At 37.5% G+C, this 25,772-nt stretch overlaps 1 protein-coding gene across 5 annotated transcripts in view; it reads left to right on the top strand.

The window, feature by feature from the left end:
- The window catches only part of PDS5B (PDS5 cohesin associated factor B), a 112,840-nt gene that overhangs the window by 70,584 nt on the left and 16,484 nt on the right, over window positions 1–25,772 (top strand). For all 5 annotated transcript variants that reach the window (XM_030475803.1, XM_030475801.2, XM_030475802.1 and 2 more), the window contains 9 exons: window positions 567–725; window positions 1,514–1,582; window positions 6,272–6,408; window positions 12,620–12,743; window positions 18,234–18,438; window positions 22,721–22,835; window positions 23,218–23,350; window positions 24,137–24,256; window positions 25,527–25,589. In XM_030475803.1, coding sequence (XP_030331663.1) covers window positions 567–725; window positions 1,514–1,582; window positions 6,272–6,408; window positions 12,620–12,743; window positions 18,234–18,438; window positions 22,721–22,835; window positions 23,218–23,350; window positions 24,137–24,256; window positions 25,527–25,589 — 1,125 coding nt within the window. The remainder of the gene's footprint in view (window positions 1–566; window positions 726–1,513; window positions 1,583–6,271; window positions 6,409–12,619; window positions 12,744–18,233; window positions 18,439–22,720; window positions 22,836–23,217; window positions 23,351–24,136; window positions 24,257–25,526; window positions 25,590–25,772) is intronic.

Genomic DNA, 25,772 nt, shown 5'->3' with positions numbered 1-25,772 from the left:
ATGTATTTTAACAGATGATAGAGTAAAACAAAGTGTTGGACTGTTTGCTAGAACCATGAACTCTTTATGGGAAGAGGAGCCATACACCAGTCCTTATTGGGACTGGTGCGAAGTATTTAAATGGTTATAGAAAGAAAGGAAAATCGATTTATGGTAGAGACTATTTAAATAGATTTTAAAGTTATAACTGCAAATGTATTTAGTGCCCATCAGCTGCTTATCTTGAAGTCTGAATCATAGTCTTTTACTGAGATTGTAATCTTGAGATGTAGCCCACTTCAACAAGGAAATACACATTGTTTTCTGAACAGCCCTGCTTGAGCTGCTGCTTTTTGAACTATGCAGATGTAACAAACAGTTTGTCTTTCTTTGTGATTTTTCTTTTGATTTGTAGAAGACTTGTAGGGTTGGTGAATGTGTCTTTAAATCAAAATAGTAGTTATTTAAAAATTGTATTTCTGACAAATAAATACTCATGGACAACTTAGTACAGAATTCCAACCGCCATCTCCTCAATAAGACACAGATTATATCAGTAATACCTGAATATGTTGCCTTTATTCTAGCCACTGCATAAAAGTCTGGATCCAAGCAATTTTGAGCATCTCATCACACCATTGGTTACTATTGGCCACATAGCCATGCTAGCACCTGATCAATTTGCTGCCCCTTTGAAATCTTTGGTCGCCACTTTTATTGTTAAAGATTTGCTAATGAATGATAGGGTAAGTATTTTTAAAACCTCTTGTTAAGATTCTGCTTCTCCTGTAGTATGACAGTCGGCAAATACTTATGAAAATTTTTGGCTCGTTGATTCTACATTTGGATATGGTGGTAGATGTCCATGTGTACTGTTTGACTGAATTGAAAACTCACAGTACAGGAAAGGAGGTAGTACTAATTTTGTAGTCCTTACAAATGTGACAAGCTATATAGCACAGCATTTAATCACTCATGCTTTGCCTTTTAATGGGGAAAATTGGTATTGACTTCACTCACTTAGTCCCTTGTCTTGAGCAAGCAAGTTGTGAATTTTTATTTTTTTTTTTTAGGAAGTATAACATGTTTGAAACTAAAATATGCTGTCTAATTGGAAGACTGTAAATTTTAGTTTTTCTAATACTTCTGTATTGATAGTGGTTATAAAGCGGGAAAAAAGTACTTGTGCATTGTCAGCCATTGTTTAGGGAAAGATTTACTGTCTAAAACTGTGCTCTTGAGGTTTCAATCTACTGCATATGGAAACTGGAAATTAATCTGAAAGCAATGGCTATTACACTCAAAAGCAATAGTTTTCAAGTAACAACAATAAAACCCCCTTTACTGCTGTCACATTTGCTGATACTTGAATTGAGAGGTAAGAACAGTATCTCACTTCCCTAATTGTTACTTCTATAAAAGACAGAAGGCATAAAGCTAACCAGTATTGATTTCAGAAGCAAAAAGGAAAGAGATTACATCAGGTTTCACCAAAGAGTAATGTCAATGTAACAAAATGTAACATTTATTTTAGCTTCCAGGGAAAAAGACAACTAAACTTTGGGTCCCAGATGAAGAAGTCTCTCCTGAAACACTTGTTAAAGTAAGTAGCACTTACTATATTTTGCTATTATTATGTAATAATAGCAGTATTACACAATAATAATTCTTAATACTGGATTCTTAAAGCTGTCAGCTGCTTTTCTCTGCTTGTCACCTTTCTAAAAGTAAAAAAGAAATAACTATTTTTAGATTGAGTATCTTACCAGAACACATGTTTTTGGATTGTCAGAAGAATTTGCTTTTGGAAGCACGTACTTTTTTGCTTTTGTAAATCAATTTACATATATACTTTATTGAATTTTTATTATAGCCTGTTATAGGCTTAGGTTTGGTGTGCATCAGTATTTCAGATGTTATCATAGTTAATATAGAAATATATTTCCCTCCTGTTTCATATAAGAGTTAAATACCATGGAGACTTTGTTTAAAGTCTTCCTTTTTCTTTCAGATTTTTAGGACATTCCAAGAAACTTTCAGTGCTGTTTTGAAATAAAGTAAAAATTGGGTTTGGATTTGTCAGTTTCCTCAAATGAAGAAATGTGTTAAATTGCTTTTCTCTGTGTACAATGTGTACCAGAAAAACAACAAGATTTAAGGAAAGAGAAAAAAAACCAAAACCCAAACCACAAACAACCAACCCAGTTTTTAAAACGGGGTGGGGATTTTGTTGGGGTTTTTTACTTTAAAATGTCATCTCAAGCTTATTATTTTTTGGAATAAGTTTATTATTACATTTTCTGGACTTGGTAATGGATATTCTCAGTCAATTTTTGACTCAATCAGAAATAGACTTACACTATAGAAAATATATCCTATGTCTGTATTTGCATTTTAAGTGCCCTTTCTTCAGAACAAGAATAGATTGTGCTTTTGCATTTTCTTTCAGAATTAGTAAGATGCATGTACTTCATAGCATGCTGTTTCTAAGTTAAGTGTAGCAGTCATTTAATTTCCAATGCCTTTTTAAATCATCAGAGCAACTTTATTCAAAAGTTCGTTGTCTTCTCTGTTAAGTTACACTCTTTGTAGCATACCTCCTCTGCTGGTATAACAAGTACTTTTGTTTCCAGCTTGGTACTGAACTCTTACTGGAAGTGCTCGGCTGCATTTGGAGTTTATTTGTTAGCTTTTAATTGGTTTGACTACAGCAAGGATATTTTTTGTATTTGTGCAACTCCATAGTTACACAGTACACTCCAAGAACTGTTGAAAGAATGCATGTTTGTTTTGATTTCATGAACTGCTAGTTTAAAATAGACATGATTTCACTTCAGTGAGTATACGTGTAACTCGAAGCAGTAAGTATTAATTGTTTTTCTTTTTTTTTTAATGATTCATGAAGCTATTATATCTCTCGAAAATGCTCTTTTATGTTGATAAAACTTTTCTTACAATTGACTGTTTGGAAAGGAATTGGTTTATAGAAAATCTTCAGGCAATTTGAAGTTGAAGCCAAGCCTGAAAAGTGTAAGGAGCATTTATTGGCAAGTGAAAACAGGTTATTGTGAAAATTGATTTGCAAATTTAATTGTCATTTATTACCACTGAGAGGCCTATATTTAATGATAACTGCAGGCCACACCATTAGTTTGTAAATGATTTCACTCTGACAGTCTATTTTTCTTCACTCTGGTTTTAAAAGCGTCTTTCTCCCTTTGTAACAAAACTGTATATCTAACGGGGATCTTAAAACTAGCAAGTTTAAGTATGAAAGGGGGAAGGACTGATAAAGACAAGATTTTAGTATTGTCCAGCTTAACACATGTAGTTAACTACATCTACCCTTAGTTTTGGATGCTAAACCTTAAATGAAATGTCTGTAGAGAACTGTTTCAGTACAGTGTTAAATATGAATTGGATTAATTATTGTATGAGCTAGTCTTGAGTTCCTATGCCTGGCACTTGTGTCTGCTCTAAAGCAGTAATTTCTTGACAGTGACCAGTCCTAAATACTCCTCTGTACCCTGCAGTGGATTAAGACTTACGTAGTAGCAGTGATATTTCTTGTTTCCTTCAATGTACACAGCAGTGTAAGGTTTCTCATCCTATTTTTCTAACTGTGCTTTAAATGGGCATTCTTTCATTTTCCACTTCTGCACAAACCTGTAGTGTTTGTGGCTCTGAAAACTCAAGTAGTAGAAACCTGAGCTAACTGTTGTGTCATAATGTTGATGTAGGAAGACAGTGTTTCTAGGATCACTACATGGGATGGGAGCCCGTTGTACTTTTATGATGGAAGCATGATGGTAACCTCTAGATCAGCGAAAAGCATTATAACTACCTGTTGATTATTTTTAATTTTTAATTTTAATATTAAAAATTAATAATAGTTGCAGTTTTCTCATAACAAATCAAAGATCTGTCATGTTATTCTCTAATAAATGATAACTTCTTATCGCTTGTGCTTGCACTTCAAATATATGTTGTTCATGTTGTGCTGCTGAGTATAAAGCAGTTTTTTGTGGCCTTCGATATGGTTCTGACCCATGTTGTATTTTGACTTTATATTTTCATCTCGTGTATAATAATTTCTAATCTCAGAGGAGGATTCTAGGCTCATGGTACACAAATTGAAACAAGAGGATCAGATTGGATATAAGGAAAAACCTGAGAACAGTCAGGCAATGGAACAGGTTGCAAGAGGTCGCAGGTTGCCAAGAGAGCCTGTGCAGCCTCCATTCTTGGAGGCTTTGAGCACCACAATGGATAAAACTGAGACCAAGGTGGTCTGACTTCATAGCTGACCTTCCTTTGAGCAGGAGATTGGACTGGAGATCTCCTGACACTCCTTCCAACTGGAATTATCCCTTGATAGTTTATCCTATTTGGCTGCAAAGCAAAAAAAATAAAACATGAGGGCAGTGCAAACTCATACCATGTTTAAGTTTTCAGGTAGCCAGAAGCAGTGACTGGGGGAATTCTCATGCCCTGTACTAATTTCGTGGGAATGCTTAGTTCTAAAGGCTTGCTGGAATGTCATCACATCAGTAACACCAGCAAAGAAACAGGGAACATAGTGGGATCAGATGAAAATTCTGAAGGAGTTGGGATTAGCACTTCCCGCATGGAAGGAAGACTAGGATAGATTTGGACAGTAAAATGAGGAGAAGGAAACAGTGGAGTAGAGACGGGAAAAGAAGCAAAGGTTAAAACTGAAATTGCTCAGGAGCTGACCAGAGATGTTGGGGCACAAAATAGCATGTGGCTGTTCTTCAAGACCAAATAGAGTTGGCGTATTTCCATCCTCCCAACAAATAGGAGGCACTAATGGTTATAGGTACTGGTTATGGCATGAGGAAATTTTAATTGGTAAGCTGACAGAAGATCTGCTGCTGCTTTTATTACTAGTATTACTACTACGTTGGTTTTATTGCTATTATTACATTGGTTTTATCACTATTAAAATCTTCTGGTGGATACTTTCAGTTGTTCCAGTGGAAGACTCTTCAGAAGCTAGGGCAAGACAATTTCATTTCTGTTCCACAAATGCTACTTGCATTTTGAGATCTGGAGTGACAGACATCCTATCTGTTGCTGGTGTTACCCAACAGAATTGCAATTCCGTAGGTGGAGTAAATGGACTACGGTGCTAAAAAAAATAAACTCCAGTATAGATGGCAATCATAGAACTTAGATCTGAAGGGACCATTGTGGTCAGTTTTTTACATGGAATAGATGAACTGTATGATGAATTTAATTTGGTGATATTGTGAATGTTTATATAAAAGTTATTAGAATTGCCTTTCCCATCAAGGAGAAAATTTGAAGTTACTGTGTACAAGAAGTATCTTAGATTTTCTAAAGCTTGGTTTTGGTTTGTTTTTCTTCTTCCCCAAGGCTGCCTATGTGATTAGCATTTTCATTTTGCTGTAGGAGGATAGTCCTCTTTCTGTTTTATTGTCTCTGCTCTCATATAGAAGGAAAATGAAAGGTCAAAGTGATTCAAATACTAAACCAAACTAATCTCAAAATTCATGCTTTATTTTCACTAAAGAATGTGAAATTATTCAGTCTTTCTTGATAGCTACTGGATTCTGCATACTTTTAGAAGCTTGCCTCGAAACACTTGATGTTTCCATTGGCAAAAGACAAGTTATCCTAAGTAAGACGCTTTGAGACTTTTCTTTAAATAGCCATGAAAGAAAAATTCTTTTCTAGAACAAGTTATCTTAATATAGTTTGATACTCTAACAGTCAAAATGTCTATGAAGTGTTTTTTAATTTACATGTCTTAAACTCAAATATTTCATATATAAATAAACAATATATAGGGATTGTTTAAGTACAGGAATTATAGGAATATAGGAAGATGAAAATGCCTTCTGCTTCTTGATCCAGTAACATTTTCTTAGTAAGTATAGACTGTTTTGCCTATTCCACAGTGTTTAATGGATGTAAGCTCAATTAGGATAATATGTTTTCACAGAACAAAATATGCGATTGCTTAGTAGAAGAAACAGTTCAAACCTTGACTAAATGTTGTATGATTTCTATTTGCTATAATAAGTGCTTGAGACTTCCAGTAAAATGTTGCTGTCTAGTGAGAGTATGTCTAGTATATTTTTCAGTATTCAAATGATGTTTTGCAGCCTTGACAGGTTTATGTTCACAGCATCAAAAAGCATTTGGGCAAATACTGTGTGATTAAACTAAGATAAAGATTATTAAAGTAAATGAGGCTCATTCTGTGATTTGGCTTCTGCCTATCAATTTTTTTTTTTTTCTCCAGATTCAGGCTATCAAGATGATGGTTCGGTGGTTGCTAGGAATGAAGAACAACCACAGCAAGTCAGGAACTTCTACTCTGAGGTTGCTAACAACGATATTACACAGTGATGGTGATTTAACAGAGCAGGGGAAAATTAGGTATGTAACAGATGGTAACGTTTGTGGTGATGTGGTGGGGAGAGTTTTAGTTGAAGTAATACTTAGACTATTCTGTTAGACTGCTTAATGATTTATACATCTTATTTCCTAAGAACTGATGGTAAGCTTGGCTGGATGCTTACATAAGTTTGCTGAGTCTCAGTTTTTTTAACACTAGATAAAGCTGTATGTTAGTGTTTTTATCATCTTTGTTTTATCCCTTTCTTCAAAGGGCCATTACTGGTATTGCAAGAATAAACTGTAACTTCCTCTTTCATGTTGAAAATTGGGTTTAATTTTTTATGCAGTTTGCTCTTCCTGATGTACAATTGTTGTATATGCCGAAGGCCAATAGACGGCCTTTCTAATAAGAAGATAATAGCATGTTGCGCAAAACCGGGTGGGAATAGCTAGTACATAAGGCAGTTTGCTTGAAGGCAGACTTTAATCCCTTGAGGCCTCTAAAAGTGAAAACAAGAGGAAAATGTGTAAAGAGGATTAAGTCTCAATAAATAATTTACCTTTTAGATGATTTGTCAAGCAATTTATTTGTTTTTCTCTATCTTCTTAATCCTCTGTGGTAGGAGAAGTGACAAGTTGTCAGCCACTATTGCTTGCCAAATACTGAAAATTCATGTCTGTAAAAGCCATTAATGGCTTGCATGGATCATGCCAGTTTAAGTAAAAAGGTTTTAATTTTGGGGTGGAGTTACACACCGATTATGCAGACAGAACCTACATTGCGTGCACAAAATTGCAAACCTGAGAATTGTCTAGTATGTTATCTTTGCAGCAACTGTGTAGTCTTTGTCTTAAAGTTCCTTGAAAATAACTGTTTCATAGTTTTAAATTCTGTAATATGACCATTCATAGCAGTTACTAGGGAGATAAGCAGTAGTAATTTAGCTTTTCAGCATAACTGCTCAGAGCATATTGTTGGCTTATCCAGAATCAATCAGTTATGTCGATCCTGTGTGTGGAGTGATGATTACTTACTGTGCATGTTTTAGGAATTTAATTTTCACACTCTTTTTGTACTCCAAACTACAAATAATCATACAAACTGTACATAAAGAAGTGGTCAGTGCTCCATTATTTAAGTTCATGGAGGGGTGGGGATACTTTCAGGGAGAAAGCTGCAAAGACATGAGGTCACTCTGTTTTAAAGGCAACCCTTCAACCTCAGAACTTGGAGCTCTGCCTAGGGGCAAATGATGAGCCAACTGAGAGCTTACGGGTTAGGATTAAAGAGCAGACTGGTACATGTGACGCTGTAGTGAGTGTCTGCTGTACCCCTCCTGGCCACAAAGAGGAAGTGGATGAGGCCTTCTATAAACAGCTGGAAACAACTTCATGCCTGCAGGCCTTGGCTCTCATGGAGTACTTCGTCTACTCCAGCATCTACTGGAGGAACAACACAGCAATACATAAACAATCTAGGTGCTTACTGCAGAGCATCAATGACAACTTTCTGGCACAAGTGATAGAGGAGCCAGTAAGGCCAAGTGCTCTGGTGGACCTCATACTCACCAACAATGGAGGGATTTGTTGGTGTGAAGGCTGAAGGCAGCCTTGTCTGTAACAACTGTAAGATGGTGGAGGTCAGAATCCTGAAGGCAGCAATGAAGGCAAAAGGCAAGATCATAGTACTTGAGGAGAGCAGACTCGGGCCTCTTTCAAGGTTCTACTTAGTAGAGTCCCATTGGATAAGGTCAAGGAAGGTGATACTCCCCCTCTACTCCACTCTCTTGAGACCCCAACTGGGGTTGGGGTCTGTGCTGAGGTTGGGGTCTGAGTACTGTGCTCAGCTCTGTAGTCCTTTGTACGGGAAAGACATGGACCTGAGCAGGTCCGGAGGAGGGCAGCAAAAATGATCAGCATGGTGGAACATGGCTGCTGAGAAGAAAGACTGAGAGAGTTGTGGTCATTAAGTCCAGAGAGGAGAAGGCTCTTGGGGAGACCTTATTGTGGCATTTCAGTACCTGAAGGAGGCTCATAAGAACAGTGGGGACTGACTTTTTAATAGGGCCTGTTGCAGTAGGACAAGGGATAATGGTTTTAAACTAAGAGTGTAAATATAGACTAAATTTAAGGAAAATATGTTTTACAATGAGGATGGTGAGACACTAGAACAGGTTCTCCAGAGCGGTGGTAGATGCCCCATCACTGGAAGCATTCAAGGTGAGGTTTGTTGGGGCTTTGAGCGTCCTGATCTAGCTGAAGTAGCCCCTGCTTGTTGCAGGGGAGTTGGACTGGATGACCTTTAAAGGTCCCTTCCAACCCAAACTGTTCTATGACTCTATCAAGCATACAGAGAAAGTAGAAGTAGGGACAGGTAACCTGGCAGGAATACAGAAAACACCATCTGAGAGTTGGTTAGGAAAGCCAAAGCCCAATTGGCTGGAATTGAATCTAGTGAGGGATTACAAAGACAACCAGAAAAGCTTTTTTAAGTAAGTGGTAAAAGGAAGACTAGGGAAAACATACACCTGCTGCTGAACAATGCAGTAGCCCTGGTGACAGGAACATGGAAAACACTGAGGTACTGAATGCCACCTTTACCTCAGTCTTTACTAGCAAGACTGGCCTGAGCACTGACACAGATTTTACAAAGAAGTGGTGGCGTTTCCATCCCTGGAGATACTAAAAATCCATCTGGACACTGTCCTGGGCAGCCTTCTCTAGGTGACCATGCTTGCGGAGAGGGGTTTGGCTAGATGACCTCTAGAGGTCCCTTCCAAATGGAACTATTCTGTCATTTCCATACTGCATTTTGGAAAGGCTCTAAGCTGCAAGGAGGGTAGGTCTCCATTGTCTCTGTGTGACCTATACCACCTATGTTAACACCTCTGAAGCAGAGATGACATTTCAGGCACATTAGTTCTGCGTGGAGCTTCCTGGTATCTTGCTGGCACTTCCTGACCTTTATTCTTCACTCTCTAAGAACACAATGAGGATATCTTCTTTCTTGCAGTACTTACTGTGTTCCTGCTGTACAAATCTGACACTGCCCTTTCCAAATTAGAGTAGTCTTTGGAAAGTAAAATTGTCTGTTGAGTATAGAACATAATCTTTTAAACTGTACTTGATCTGATGTCTTTCTACATAGAGTCAGTTTTTGTGTTTGTAGCTTGCATTTGTCTTTTAAACAATGTATAATTTGCTAAAGATAATTGAATTAACTGCAAGTGGCAGGGTTCAGGAGGCATTTGACCTTATGTGGGCTCTTAGTCATATTAAAATAATTCTGGTGTTATTATCCTCATCAGCCATAAAAATTACTCTGTCTCTATGCCTCTTTAAATATACACAACTGTACTTCTGAGTCACAGTGTAAGGGAATGGGATTTTTAAATTTCAAGGCATGGTTCAGCCTAGAGTGTCAGGTAGAAGCAAGGTCGTACTTGGAAAATAAAGAAACAAATCTGTACTCTCATTTTGAAGTAGTTGGATTGATGACTATGTTGAATTTCTTTTAAGACAATAACTGGTTGCTTTGGGATGTTAGCATATGTAGGTTAAGTTCACCAGTGTCAGATGCTTTAATACTGATTTTTTTCAATAAACAATATCTCGACTTTCCTTTCCAGGTCTTTATTTTTCATCTTATAAGTCATAAACAGTCCTACAAATTTGAAATTCAAGGTTATACAGATTTTTTTATTTGTGGTTAGGTAAAACTAAGTTGAATGTTGCATGTCCTTGTAGTAGCATTTTAATTTTATCTATACTAAGCATAAAGTAAGAGTATTTGAGTATCAGAGAACACTGGCTGTTTCTGAAAGTACTGGTATTAGATATGAACCTGAATTGACATTTTTCTGATATGCTATCTGCATTTTCCTTACACTAAAGCTTGCTTAAAAACATGTAGTTTAGAACTTCATAGTTCTATGCTGTAGATAATTTGCTACACCATCTGATATGCAGTGTTCTCAGAGGTGGTCAAAAGACACTTTTTATTCCATGGAACAAAATGGAACACAGAAAATGCTTAGAAAACTGGACACAGACATTTAACCTCTGGAGTAGAAGAAAAAGTGCTAACTCCAGTGCTGGATTGTTTTAAAATATAAGGGCATCGTTGGTACCAATTTTCAGAATCGTTAGAAGTAATCAAAAGCTGTAATTGTATCTGCAGAAGCTTTTATTTCAGCCCTAATAATTGTGTGGTTTGGGATCGATAGCAGATCAGAAAGCTTTTGGCTATAACAGTTTGACAAAAAACAAATTCTCAAGAGTTTCTTCAAAGATACCCTTTTGGGGAATAAGACAGCTGATGAATTTTCATCATCAGCTGTAAGAATATTAATAACTGTCGCTGTCCTCTTCCTTCCCACGTGCTTGTGGTTATTTCTGTGACACACATACTCTGCAAAATTTGGCCAACTTTTATGTGATACATCTTTGATTCAATTTTCAGAATTAAATGTTACCACTACTAAAGCTGAGGAACATTGAAAGTTCGTAATTTTATCCTTCCTTTAGTTCAGTCACTCTGTGCTTGTAAGTTGTTATTGCTCAGTTGTCAGTGAAGTGCAAAAACTTCATTGGGTTCACTTATCACAGTAGATTCTTTTTAAAGTGAAATTTAGTGAAATATAAAAACTAGACATTACCATGTTAATCTTCATGCCTTGTTTGAAAGTTAGTGCAACTTTTTCCTGCCACTTGGTTGCTATTTGGTTTTTTGGTGTTTGGTTTTGCTGTGGTTTCCATACCATGAGGTGTGTATAAAGCCTGATTAGATGAATTTTAAGGTTTAAGCTCTTTAGTAGGTATTTTTATCACGTACTCTTTATTTAATAATGTTCTTTTATTGAATTCTTTAAATGCTTTATGCAGTTTTTCACAATAATGGATTTAAGACTACAGTGTTTGTTCTTCATAAGGGTAAAAGGCAAATGATTAAGAAGTTAAATGGTATTTGTCCTGCTTAAATGAATAATTATTTCTAAATAAGAATACAACTTGATTCCTGCTTCAGGTTATCCAAGGAAAAAGCTGTACTTACTACTGCTGAATAGAATTCATTAGTGTTTTAAGCGAGATGCATAAAACTTAACTAATTCCTTTGTGTTTGATCTGAAGAAAGGACAAAGTAATGTACTTTGTTGAAATAAATTGTGAACAGTGAAAGCTCAACTAAGTTTATTAATGCACACATCAAGTGGGTATCAGTTTGCAAAGCTCTGGTGAAGATGCTTTTGATATTCTGATAACCTACAACCATATTTACAAAGGTTACAGAAAAATCTATTCATCTTTTTATATGAAATTTAGCAAAGAGTTTTAGTGTTTTGCTAGATGGAAGTGCAATTTAGGTTTATAGGTCAAGTAACAATACCTTCAGCATGTTGAAAACTTTTTCACTTGCCTAATTCTTTTTTGCTGTTATTTTCACTTAGTCATCTATCATAATATCTTATTAATTAAAGTTAACTTGCAGCATGGATTTTGAGCTATCATTCATAGAATCCTAGAATGGCTTGAGTTGGAAGGGACCTTAAAGACAATCTAGTTCCAACCCCACTGCCATGGGCAGGGTCACCTTCCACTAGACCAGGTTGCTCCAAGCCCTGTCCAGCCTGGTTTTGAACACTGTCAGAGTTGGGGTAGCCACAGCTTCTCTGGGCAACCTGTGCCAGTGTCTCACCACCCTCATAGTAAAGAATTTCTTCCTAGTATCTAATTCACATCTACCCTCTTCCAGTTTAAAGCCATTCCCTCTTGTCCTATCACTACTTGCGCTAGCATATCTAGAAAAACTTTGGCAACTCTGGGGACTAGAAGGGTCTACTTCTTTGACAGGAGCCCGCTGCTGAAGCAAAATCAGCATGCTGAATAGAAGTATCTCACAGGCTAAATGAGGTCTCTGAGGGGCAATTTGGACTGTGCTGGTCCAGTTCACAGCTAAATCTGTTTCATGCACATGTGGGATTTTTAGGAAGTTCCAAGGAATATTTTCATTGCTAAGTTGGGGCGAGGTAATTGGTATATGGTAACAGGTTACCACATGAAAACTATTCTGGTTTGAAGTTACTTCTGCTGTGGATTTGTGGGGCCGTGGGTGGCAAAGTCCATGGAAACTTTTCCTTCTTTTTAAAGTATCTGGTTTTCAGCAATACAAATTTATTAAGATTTAATTAAGTCAGATAGTTACATATTTTCTTACTAATTAACCTTCGTAATCCATGTGCTTATTTTTCAGTAAACCTGATATGTCTCGGTTGCGGCTGGCTGCAGGGAATGCTATTGTGAAGTTGGCACAAGAACCTTGTTACCATGAAATCATCACCTTAGAACAGTACCAGCTGTGTGCACTAGCCATAAATGTAAGGAAATTAGGTGGGAGTTGTGGGTTATCAGCATATGTATGAGTATGTATGTTGCTTGTTCTGTATGCTGTGTATACTTCTGCTAATCTCATTTTATGCAAACGGTTCAATCTTGGCTTGAATTTGTTTTCCCACTACGTAATCCTGAAAACTGATTTTGGATGAGAATTAGATCTATACTACAAGGCTGTCCAGTGGGGGAATGCTAACTTAAAGTAGTGAAATGTTAGAATATTGATAAACCAAGGAATTCAGTATTGATTTTAAATACCCCAGCTGCATTAATACATTTTTAGAAGTTGAAATGAGATGATATAAAGTACGTTGAACTGTGGTGACAACAGTGACCTTCATTACTTGAATACTTGGGTAGAATATACTTGGAAAGCAGAGGTCTGCGATGATAGTTGGCATCCTTTAAATATTAGAAGAGATAGGGAGAGATTTCTCAGTAGGTGTTGCAGTTTTCATCCTTAATTTCTGCCTGTGAGCACATAGTAGCAGAAAGAAAATAACTTTCAAGTTGTAAGCAGAGATATAGAGATCCTCTGTTTTCCTGTCTTGTAGATTTAAGAAATTCTACAGAAATTGATCCACACACCAAGAGTAAGGCATCATGGAGGGACTCATATTGGTATTACTTTTGTAACTGCTAGTATTCTCATGACCTCACAAAAGTCAAGAAACCCTCTGGAAGAAATCTCTTCCAGAACATACCTTTAGTAATAATGATACTCCATTCTAGACCTTAAGTCCTGTGACTGGTTAAAGCTTTAAAACCTGTAACCCATTTTAAATTAGTTAGGCTAGAAAAGCCATTCATCTATCGGAGTAACACAGTCTGTATTAGGCTTGTATATTGTTTTAACAATGTTTATGTGGATTTTGAGCTTCTGTCTTCCTGTGGAAGGGAACTTTTACTCAGTTCCCAAATGCTATGAAAAACAAGGGAAATGGAACTAAACAAAATTACTTAAGCAGATGAAATCTAACAAAACTGCAGCAGAAATTCAGTGGTAATAACTGAAGATTTTTACACCCAAAATGAGGACTTTTCAGTGTTCCTATTCCAAAACCTAATAGAAATGTTAGTCTTGTGTAAAAATGAGTTTTAAAGATTTTCACAATTTGGAACAAAATTAGTAGAGAGGAAAAGAGCCGCTTACTCTAATGACAAATAAGATCTGTCTCTGTTCCGGAAATGATACTCTAGCCAGATAATGTCATGGCACAGTAACCTTGCCAGTATAGTTTTTCCATGTTCTGTTTTCTTCTGATCCCAGTGATCAAAATCTCTTCATTTCTTCAGTCATTTGCCTTCTGTGGCATATTTTTGTTTACTGTAAATGTTCTCCTCTGTCAGAATTTGCCTTCATTGCTTTGACTCTCTTTTTAATACATTTGGTGCAAGCTCCTTGCCCTTCATTTCATCACTGTCTACCACTTTATTTTTCATTTCTTATTTTCCAGCTGTATTGGTCTGAACTCTCTGTGGATATTGATAACAGATGTGAGGGGTTTTTTTGGTTTTGGGGGTTATTTTTTTGGTTTTTGCTATATTTGGGTCTAATGCTTACCTCTCCTCAATTTTCAAAAGTGAATGTTGAGAGATGAGCTTTTTATTACAAGAACATAATAGGGTCATCAACATTTATGAACAAGTTAGTATTGCATTTTACTATAGAATTGTAGAATAGTTTGGGTTGTAAGGGACCTCTAAAGATCGTCTCGTTCAAACTGCCCTGCTTTGGTCAGGGACATCTTCCACTAAATCAGGATGCTCAAAGCCCCATCCAGCCTGGACTTGGACACTTCCAGGCATGGGGCAACCACAACTTCTCTGGGCAACCTGTCCCAATGTCCTACCACCCTTACTGTAAAACACCTCTTCCTTATGTCCAATCTAAAACTGCACTCTTTCAGTTTAAAACTGTTGCCCCTTGTCCTGTCACTACAGGTGCTGGTAAAAAGTCTTTCTCTGTTTTTCTTACAAGTCCTCTTCATATACTGAAAGGTCGCAATAGGTTTCCCTGGAGCTTTTTCCTTTCTTGGCTGAAAAAGCTCACCTCACAGCCTTTCCTCAAAGGAGGGGTGTTCCATCCCTCTGACAATTTTCATGGCCCTCCTCTGGGCCTGTTCTAACCGCTCCATGTTTGTCTTGTAATGGGGACCCCAGAGCTAGGCTCAGGATGCCAGGTGGGGGGTCTCATGAGAGCAGGGTAGAAGGGGAGAATCAGCTCCTGCAACCTGCTGGCCACATTTCTTTCTATGATGCCCCTTTTCATGGCTTTCTGGGCTGCAAGTGCGCATTGCTGGCTCATGTCCAATTTTTCATCTACCAGTGTCCTGAAGTCTTCCTCTGCAGAGTTGCCCTCCATCCATCCATCCATCCATCCATCCATCCATCCATCCATCCATCCGTTTTGATACAGAGGATTACCCCCAGCCAGGTGCAGGGCCTTGCATTTAACCTTTTTGAACTTCATGGTTTCACATGGGCCCGCGCCGCAAGCTTGTCAAGGTCCCTCTGGATGGCATCCCTGTCCTTTGGTGTGTCAGCTGCACCCCTTGGCTCGGTATCATCCACAGACTTGCTCAATCTTGCTATCTGTGTCCTTAACAAAGATATTGAACAGTACTGGTTCCAACATTGACCCCTGAGGGACACCACTTCTTACTGATCTCCATTTGGACTTCGAGTATTTGAATGCAATTCTTTGGATGTGGCCATCCAGCCAATTTCTTATCCATCAAATACTCCATCTATGTAACCCATATCTCTCCAATTTAGAGACAAGAATGTTCTGTGAGATTGTGTCAAAGGCCACACAGAACTTCAGGTAGATGTCATCAGTTGCTCTTCCCCAGTAACTCCATTGTAAAAGGGTACAAGATGACTTAGGTGTCATTTGTCCTCTTTGAAGCCTTGTTGGCTGGCTGTAATTGCTTTCCTGTGGATATCCATATGCCCTGACATAGCTTCCAAGAGAACTTGTTCTACTTTAATATCACTTTTGTCACTTTTTCTCCTCATTTATTGTTACTCCTTTACCTTTTGTGACTTCATCTTGTTTACTAGATTATAAGCTCTCTCAGGACAGAATTCTGCCTTTATTTTTCACTGCAGCTCCTAATGGATTTTGAATATTTATTCATAACTTGTCTATATCTTTTTGAGGCCCTCTGCAGGTTCCTTTCTCTCTTTCGGATCTTCAGATGCAGAGTAACTGTAATGGTTTCAGTGACTTTTGCACTTGCGGCACTGTATTAATCTCCTTTGGAAACCTTCTGGGGTTGTTTTGAGATATTTGCATGTATACATAATACATACAAAACATGTATTTGTTTATGCTTAGAATGTTTAGTATTAGAATCTGTTTCATGATGGTAGACACTGATTATTTTAAAAATGCATTTATTCTTAACACTGTCAATCTACTCACAAATTAGGACATTGAACTGATGTCAAGGCCAACCCTAGTATTATGTAATTTAATTTACAGCAAATTTTCTTTACCTGGACAGATCAGGAAGCAGATTAAACAAAAGGAAAAGCTTAATTTTTAAGGTCTGTAATGGTTGCACATGTTCTGCTATGGTCCTGTGCTGGCTATTTCTTTTTTCTCTGAGAGTGCTATTTTGTATTATGAAGTGATTAGAGTGCAGAATACATAATTGAGTGTTGTTGCTAATTGCTGTAGTCAAGAGTCAGAGTTGTGTCTGAAGAGTACATGCTGCTCTGCAAATTTTTTTTAAATGCTTTTAAATGGTGAACTTCTGATGAAATGGCACTAAATTCAGAGAGGTAGATAAATGAAATTGGTCTAATGTATGTGTTTTATTTGTATGGTGTAAAAATGTAGACCTTAATGGAGTTTGGTCCCCCTTCTTTTCAGTGAACTAGTGTAACTGAGCTGAATTAAAGGTTATTTCTTTATCTTCTATTATTCAGAGTAATAATCATTCCTCTTTGTGCCACACAACACCATCAGTAACAATGAACTATGCCTTCCTTTGTCCTCTGAGTCAAGGAGGATATGCTTCCTTGTCTATATACTAACTAAGCACAGGTCTCTTCTAAGCTTTCCAAAGGCTTTAGACTTAGGTGATGTTTCTGAGCAGCAGAGGGCTGTATCTTAGCCTGCTGCTGGGGACTGGCTTTTCTGTAGAGGCAATAGATCTGGAGTAGGTCTCACAGTTTGGGCTTGTGGTCTTGGGTTGCTTCAACTCCATAACAGCAGGGTGTTTCAGCCCAGAGAGGAAGACTATGGCTTGAAGCACAGAAGGGAAAATGGGGCTTGGTTAATTTCTTCTAGATTTAGTTTTCGAGTGGTGGGAGATGGAGGCTTGTTTAATGTACTGTATGATCTGTCTTGATGCCGTTTGCAAATTTAACACGGTCAGTGCTACCAGCGGCTAGGTTTTGTCTCTGCACTTCCTGTTGGCTGATAGCTGGAAACCCTTTTCAATTCTTCCTGGTTTCAAAGCCATTATTTGACTGAAACAGCTGTTTATTCCTGTTAATGTTTTTTTCTTCACATTTAGAGATAACAAATCTTTCCTCTTGACCTTTTTTTTGAGAGGTTAAATAGGCCAAGCTGTTCTGGTGGCCTTGCTTACCTTATACTTTTCTGTATATTTTCTTTCTGACTGTTTTCCACACCTGCTTCTGTTAACCTTCCTTGGCCTGTGTTACAAAATTGTTTTGTGATATATTGAATGGTGTCTTAAAGTATGTAGGTCATTTTCCATACAGAGAATTTTAAAGTTCATATATTTTTGGGAAATATATTACTCAAAAAATTGTGGAAGTGCATTTGCTGCCTTCATATTATTTTCCTTTGTGTTATTTGGCACCTGTTAGACATGGGTGGTCGATCATAGTTCATAGATTTCCGCAGTACAATGGAAATGCTTGATACTCTCTTCAGCATTTGACTTTATCTTATCTGGTAATTCTGTTGAATTTTATTCAGTTTCTCGTATTAATGGCTCGATGAAGATTTGTGAAATTGCAGTAATAAAATCAACATAGTGGTTACTGGTGGCTAAACACTGTTTTGATGGAGATCTTTGACTTTGGCTCCATGAAGCAAGTGGTCCTATTGTATACAACTACATCAACTCCATTCCTCAATACTATAGTTAGGCCTTGTGTGTGTGTGTGTGTGTGTGTGTGTGTGTGTGTGTGTGTGTAGTAACTATACTAAGTTAGGCCTTGTGTCCTGAGTGTGATATCTTTCTGTATGGTTTTTGAACCTTAACTCTTCTCCTGATCCTAAGGGGGAAGCTTCAGCTGATCAATTCAATTTAATTGCCCTGAATTAGCATTAAAAACATTCTTATAGTTCCTTTGTTTCTGTGGCTGCAAGGTCTGAAATTGATTTTGGCATATTTATCCAGGTTTCTGTGTTTTATTTCACAGTCTGTGTTACTTTTAGAAAAGTTTACTGTTACCTTTTTTGCCTTTTTTTGTTTTTTTAACAGGATGAATGTTACCAAGTGAGACAAATATTTGCTCAGAAACTTCATAAAGGCCTTTCTAGACTACGGCTGCCACTAGAATATATGGCTATTTGTGCACTGTGTGCAAAAGATCCTGTGAAAGAGAGAAGAGCTCATGCTAGGCAGTGCCTTGTGAAGAACATAAATGTCAGAAGGGAGTATCTGAAGCAACATGCAGCAGTTAGTGGTAAGAAAATAGAAGTCACTTTTTGGTACAAGTGCTATAGTTCAAATGTAAATGTGAGTAGACTGCGAAAGTATTGATAGTTTTCTGTTTTTATACATAAAATGGCTGTAAATTTCTCTTAGAGGTATCTAATGAAAACTGCAAATAGCGTCCAGATTTTGAGTATTTTAACAGGTATTTCTGGGATCTTTCAGTTTTGTTAAAAGCTGTGCAAGTGCTCATGCTTAACTGTACTGGAAGTGAAATAGTTTCTTAAGGCAGTTATGTGTACTGTTTGAACTTAATGGTTAATTATGTTGTAAATGAAGTGACAATGATTAGTTTTACCTCGGTAATTAATAATATGCAACCTTAATGACATAAATGCGGTACTAAATTGACTGTCTTTGCGCTGCTATGTTGAGTAGCTACTTGTCTTATGCTGGCAAAGGGCTATATTTGTAGGCACTTCAGGATGAGTTTATGTGATGCTTTCTTCCCAGTACCAGCAGTTTGATCATGGGAATGCTTTGTAAGTTATTATGGACTAATGTTAGCTATTTTTCTTTTATAAAACCAATCTTTTTCCCTTTTGACTTAAAGCTACACTGGTATATGTTCATAGGAAAAAGCAGACCTTTATGAAGAGCTATGGGCATTTTGAGTAAGAGCTTTTGAAAGTTTTATTTCTTTGAAAGGTTACTGATGGTTTGGCATTTGTGAAAGAGAGTGGATTTTTTCATTTCATCTTATGGTAGACCAGACCTGTTTTCTGAATCTGATCTCACAGGTGCTGTCAGATAACTGATTTCCTTCTGCATTTATGAATCACAGACTTTATGTTAGCCATGTCAGTCTGTGTGTGCCTTACACTTTGGTCAGAGAATAAGTCTGCAGAGAAATCCTTTCGTGTATTGTTAATTAGACTTAAAAGGGGGGGGGGAGAGCAGTGCCTTTCTCCCTCCTGAATTACATGGAAAAAAGAAAAATCCATTACGCAAACACTTTTACATCATCCTAAGACTATTCCTCTTGGAAGTTGAAAACTCTTTTTAGCTGTGTAGTAGGAAAGTATAAAATTCTCATGGGATTAAAAGTAATTTCTGATTTCCTAACTTGATTTAAGATAGATGCTGCAAAGTTACTGTAAAAAAACTGTAGAAGAAATGAAGAGGAGCCTGGGTGTGTGTGATCCTTTTTATCCAGCAGGACATCAAAGTGTGCCTGATGACTTTTTTTCTTGCTGAAAGACTTGAGTGATGCCTTTGATTTGATAAGTACTCTGATACATGAGGAGCCTGGATAAAATGTGGATTGCAGGATTTTTTGAGGATTACAATGTTAACTTTGTGACATTAAGAATAGCAGTCTGGGGTTTTAACAAATATCTTGAACTGTTTGCATCTTAAATCATTATTGCAGCAGTACAGCTGAAGCTCAGTTCTGGTAAGATCGTACTATTTAAATGTGTTTGTGTCTCCCTCTATCATTCTCACTACTGGCCATACAGTAACTCAGGGTGGTAATGATGATAGCACCTCCTTTGAAAAGCTTCCACAAAACACTAGAACTGAGAATCTGCATCTTTTGATTAGTGCAGCTATTTTTCTGACTCTATAAATGTGATTTTTGTGATATTTTTTCTTGAAACCTTAGATATCTTTCAGATGTTTTCAGCATTTGTTGAAAAGATGGTAAACTTCTGTATACCTTGCCTAAGGAGAACTTCCTAAGGACTTGTACCCGACAGTAAAATGATTCTTTCCTCCTCACTAACCTTTTACAGTCTGGCAGGAGTTGCTCTCAAGCTGCTTAAATTCTCTAAATGCTGTTCAGAGTGGAAGCCGCTCAAAATCAGACTTAATTTGATTGTGTATCTGTTCGTAGATAGACACATCTTGCATAGGCATCTTTGTTTTCTCAGGTTGTGCTTGCAAGTCAGTAAGTGGAGAAATTTCAGGAGTAAATACTAATTTTTTTAACAAGTTTCTTTCCTAAATGTTCATAAAGGCCTGTCATGAGGGTTTTGGCACACTCTAATATTAAGTGCTGGTAGTTCATGTCCATAAAGGCAGCCCACCTTTCGGGTTGTGTCTTTCCTCATTAAAGATGAGGAAAGAATGTGTAAATGCTGTTTTTTGTCATGACGGGTTAAATATAATATGTCAATTTTTGTCCTTTTCCTGTTTTGCCTGGATCTGGTTCACTTTGTTTCCCAGACCAAGTTGGAATTATTACTAAGTTATTATAAAAATAGTACAATGCAGGAAGTTAATGAAACACTGAGTTCATGAGCTCTTGATGAGCATTCTATTGAAGTTAATTAATACAAATAATAGCAGGTTGGTTTGCCTGGGACATGTCTAAGGCAAGCCAATTTTGCCAGTGTTCTGAAATCATAGATACGTTCCTTTTCTTCCTTGCCACATCTTTATATTTTTTAATGTAGTTACGCAAACAGCTGCAGGCTAAAATGCAGGACAGCGCATGAAAAGTGAAGGATGTTTTCAAAGTTAATAGTGCAGTGTCAACTGAAACACATTAAAAACTGCTTTGTGATATATGCTGGGTTTCAGTTACATAAATATAGCTTGAAATAGAAATTTGGTGATTTGATTTTTTCAAACCTTACGATGGCTCACAGTCTATATAATAATTACTGTGGATAATTAACTGCAACTGCAGTGGCTGTCTAAAAGTTTACCTCTGGAATTTGATAGCGCTGTCTTCTGAGGGCCTTTATTAATTTAGCATGCTTTCCTTGCTGTTATGAATGAATCCAAATATTTGATGTAGGCTGTGCATTATCCCTATCTATGCAAACCATTAAGAATGGGATAGATTAAGATTTGACTTCCTCATGGCAATTATTTAATCAGTCTTCTGAAATCTACAATAATAATGTATTTTATCCGATGTGCACAATATGTATCGAACACATCTTATACAAATGTATATATTGGAAATAAAAATATCAGTGTTCTAATGTGTTATAGTTTTAAATATTGTCTATAATGGTTTACAGATGTTTGGACTTCTTATTCATAACCTAATGTGGGATAGCTAAAAGCTTACTGAAAGCACATTTCCCAGACTTGGTCATGTCTTTTGTGACCAATCACTAACTTAGAAATGTGATTTTTCAAAAGTAGAGCCAGGGATTTCCTTCCTTCCTTTATGGATAAACACTTGAATGTACATGTAGTCATGTTAATACTATGAATTTGCATTTGCCACAAGTACTCAATATCAAATGCTTATACCATAGTAATATACTAGCATGCCTTCCTTGCCTGTCATCCTGCCTGTCACACAGGGTACAGGTTTAATAACTTAGGTGTGCTGGGCATCCTCCAGTTCCTTTCAGTCATTAGGCTAAGGAAAGTAGTGCAGATGTTATTTTGCAAAATGTTCTTTGTTGTCTTTGCCCTTTGGGATACGTCCTTTTTTAATCTGATTTTTGTCATCAGACTTTGAGGTGCTGAAGTTCACTCTGCATAGTGTTGGTTAGCGCAGGAATTTGTTGGTTGCCTATGGAATGTGTATTTCATGTTTGTAACTCTGAGAGGGGCTTTGGCAACAATCCTTACTTTTTGAATGCCCAAGAAAAAAAGGCCATCTGGCTGTTGTGATGTAGGGAAGACATTCTCCTGCAGTCCTTGCTTAGCACTATTTACAAGTCTCAGAAGAAGTTTTGAAACCTTTGAATGTCATGGTTTGGTTGTGCTGGTCTGTTCAAGTGGGTTTGGGCCTTTAAAACTCAGTCCAATACTATGTTTCAGCTTTCATGTTACCTCCTCTCCCTTCTTTAAACAGATATGGTAGGCTGTGGGTTTGGAGAATGACTGCAAAGCCCCTGCAAAGGGCATTTCTTTCTGTTGACAGCAAGGCTGGGCACTGCAATGTCCAAAGGAAGAATAGAGCTTATCCTGCAGTTGTGCTGGTCTCATGTCTTGCAGTTAACATGGATTTTGTGATCTGTCCTCAGTTCTGTTTTTCAAAGTCTTTCAGAATACAGGCTTTGAACTGAGGAAAAGATTGGGAGTAGGGGGTGACTATAGCTGTATTCTCAAGGTAGCTAGAAAATATGCAGCCCTGAGGGAGAGATACTTTAAATCTTAATTTTTGCATGCATGAAACATCTGCACATCAACCATGAGATGCAACATCTTAAAGAAGTGATAGGCCCACATGTGCCTATATCTTAATGTATGCTGACCTTAAATTTTGCTCTTTCCTCTCTAGTAGAAAAGCATATTTCTCAGTATGTAGTCTTTTGATGCATATTTCTTCTGCTTTTCAGAGAAACTGTTGTCACTTCTACCAGAATATGTTGTTCCTTATACTATCCACCTCCTAGCTCATGACCCAGATTATGTCAAAGTCCAGGACATTGAACAACTCAAGGACATTAAAGAGTAAGACTGCTTTTAATAATGTTGTTTCTAGAGTTAAAACCAATGTGACTTTATTCTAAGTGAAATTTTGATTCATTGTGGTACCCTTGATACTGTGCAGTGCACATAACAATGGCAGTTATTTCTGTAAAATACTGTGAGAAATAGTCAGTGTGCATTTTTAGTGCTCTGTGGTATCTTACAGGGGACCCTTCGCCTTCTGCTCATTCTACTTTCATTTCTTCTTTTTTATTTATTTTTGAAAGAATTGTTTTCCCAGAGTTAGACTGGTTCAAATTAATAATACTGGTAATACCTGGAGTACACCACTTTCTCAACTGTGCTTTTTAAATGAATTTCTTTTGCATTTTCATTCATGAGGAGTACTGCATTTCTCCTTTAGGTGCCTGTGGTTCATACTGGAAATATTGATGGCTAAAAATGAAAATAACAGTCATGCATTCATACGAAAAATGGTAGAAAATATCAAACAGACTAAGGATGCTCAAGGACCAGATGATCCAAAAATGAATGAAGTAGGTGATACTTTTTGATTGGAAATTGCATTTAATTCTGGCCTGCTTCTGGAAATGAATTGCTTTTTGTTTTTACACCAACCTGAAAGTGTCTTCTGATAGAATTGTCTGTGGGAAATAACACTTTATGTACTGTAATGTGTATGTTTATTGTAGTTCAGATGACAAGTATTTTCCTATGCTTCAGTAGGTCTTGCATGTAATAGTTTACAGTCCCATTTGTGTCTCAGTAAGATTATTAAACACTAAAATATGTTAACTATAATTTTTACTGTTTAAATCGTCACTCAAGTGCTTTGTAGTAATTAATTTTAAAAGTGTAAGAGTAAGCTTAGCATAGGAAGAAAAATACATACATTAGATGTCTCCAGTGTGTATTGTGTAGTGAATGTATCAAACCCTGATGTTTTTTGAGGTTTTTGCATCACAGAAGTGTACAGTTTGTCACTTTTCTGCTTTTACCGCAGAGGTGAGATTTTTGGGTTTCTGTTCTTAGCCTTGTCTTTGAAACCATGGCATACACTGTTCTTAAGTGTAGAAGGATGATGAAAGCTAGGTCGCTTCAGCTGCTGCACCTACAGTTGTTGTTTTTGTCTTTTGCTCCTGTATTTTAATACCCTGTGATACACAGTTTAAGGTGCAGGCTATTGTTAAATGTTGAAGATGATTGTTTTTGAACTGTGAGTTCTTGTAGTTCTGTGCTTAAAATATACTGTCTATTGTCAAGATTTGCAATCAACTTCTAAAATGTTGTTTCTTTGTTTTTTTAAATTTTATTATTTACAGAAACTATATACAGTCTGTGATGTAGCAATGAATATCATTATGTCAAAGAGTACAACATACAGTTTGGAATCCCCTAAAGACCCGGTACTTCCAGCCAGATATTTTACTCAGCCTGACAAGGTATATGTTAGCATTTAATTTTTCTTGAGATATGTCTGTTTAAATCTTTGTTAGTTGTAACTGAGGGGGGGTTTTAATAGTTCTTGTAAGTTCTGACTTCTCCCTGTTATAATGTAGTTGAATATATACATGTTTTCATAAATATTTATATATGTGCACACATACTGATTTCTTCCCCCCACTGCGAAATAATGTTCTTCAGGTTTAAAATTTCAAAAGCATAAATGATGTAAAGAAAATCACAGAATGGCTGAGGTTGGAAGGGACCACCAGAGGTCATTTAGTCCAATCTCCCTCCTCAAGCAGGGTCACCTAGAGCACATTACTCAGGATTGTGTCCAGAAAGCTCTTGAGTATCTCTGGAGAAGGAGACTTCACAACTTTTCTAGGCAACCTATTCCAATGCTCAATCACTCTCAAAGTAAAGTTCCACCTCATGTTCAGGTGGAACTTCCTGTGTTTCTGTTTATGTCCATTTCCTCTTATCTGTCTCCTGGCACCATCAAGAAGAGTCTGGCTCCATCCTCTTGACGCCCTCCCTTCAGATACTTATACACATTAATCAGATCGCCCCAGAGCCCTCTCTTCCCTAGGCTGAACAGGCCCAGCTCCCTCAGCCTTTCCTCATATGAAGAGACATTCCAGACCCTTAGTAGCCCTTTGCTGGACTTGCTCCAGGAGCTCCATGTCTCTCTTATATTTGAGACCCCAGAACTGGACAGTGCTCCAGGTGAGGCCTCACCAGGGCTGAGTAGAGAGGGAGGAACACATCCGTCCACCTGCTGGCAATGCTCTTCCTAATGCAGCCCAGGATACCATTGGTCGTCTTAGCCACAAGGGCACATTGCTGCTGGCTCATGGACAACTTATTGTCCACCAGGCCCCCCAAGTCCTTCTCTGCAGAGCTGCTTTCCAGCAGGTCAGACCCCAGCCTGTACTGGTGCATGGAGTTATTCTCCCCAGGAGCAGAACCCTGCACTTCATGAATTTCAAAAGGTTCCTCACTGCCCATCCCTCTAGATCCTTCTGAATGAGAGCACAGCACTCTGAGGTACCAGCTGCTCTTCCCAGTTTTGTATCACCGGCAAACTTGTTCAGGAGGCATTTTATCACAGTCTGTGATGTAGCAATGAATGTCATTATTCACATCAACAACCATTGCTTCCTCATTTGTTAATATCTTTCAGTACTACCTTCAAAATGTATGTATCTTGCTAATTGATTATTGTTCTGATTCCACCCCCTATTTCTCCCCATCATTCCTGTACAGAATTTCAGTAACACCAAAAATTATCTTCCTCCGGAAATGAAGTCTTTTTTCACTCCTGGAAAGGTATGTATGGTGGGGAGGTTGGGGGAGTTTGGTTTTGGTGCTGCGTTTGTGGTTTTGGTTTGGGTTTCGGTTTGCTTTAAGAAAACTAACATGTAGTTAACGAACTCTTCAAGTTTAAGAGAACAGATTATTTCTGCCCGAAGGGTATATATACCAAAGGTTAGTAAACAGGTAAAGAGAAAG

The sequence above is a fragment of the Strigops habroptila genome, chromosome 2 (assembly GCF_004027225.2).
Source record: "Strigops habroptila isolate Jane chromosome 2, bStrHab1.2.pri, whole genome shotgun sequence".
Taxonomy (NCBI): Eukaryota; Metazoa; Chordata; class Aves; order Psittaciformes; family Psittacidae; genus Strigops; species Strigops habroptila.
This window is presented reverse-complemented; position numbering and strand designations above follow the sequence as displayed.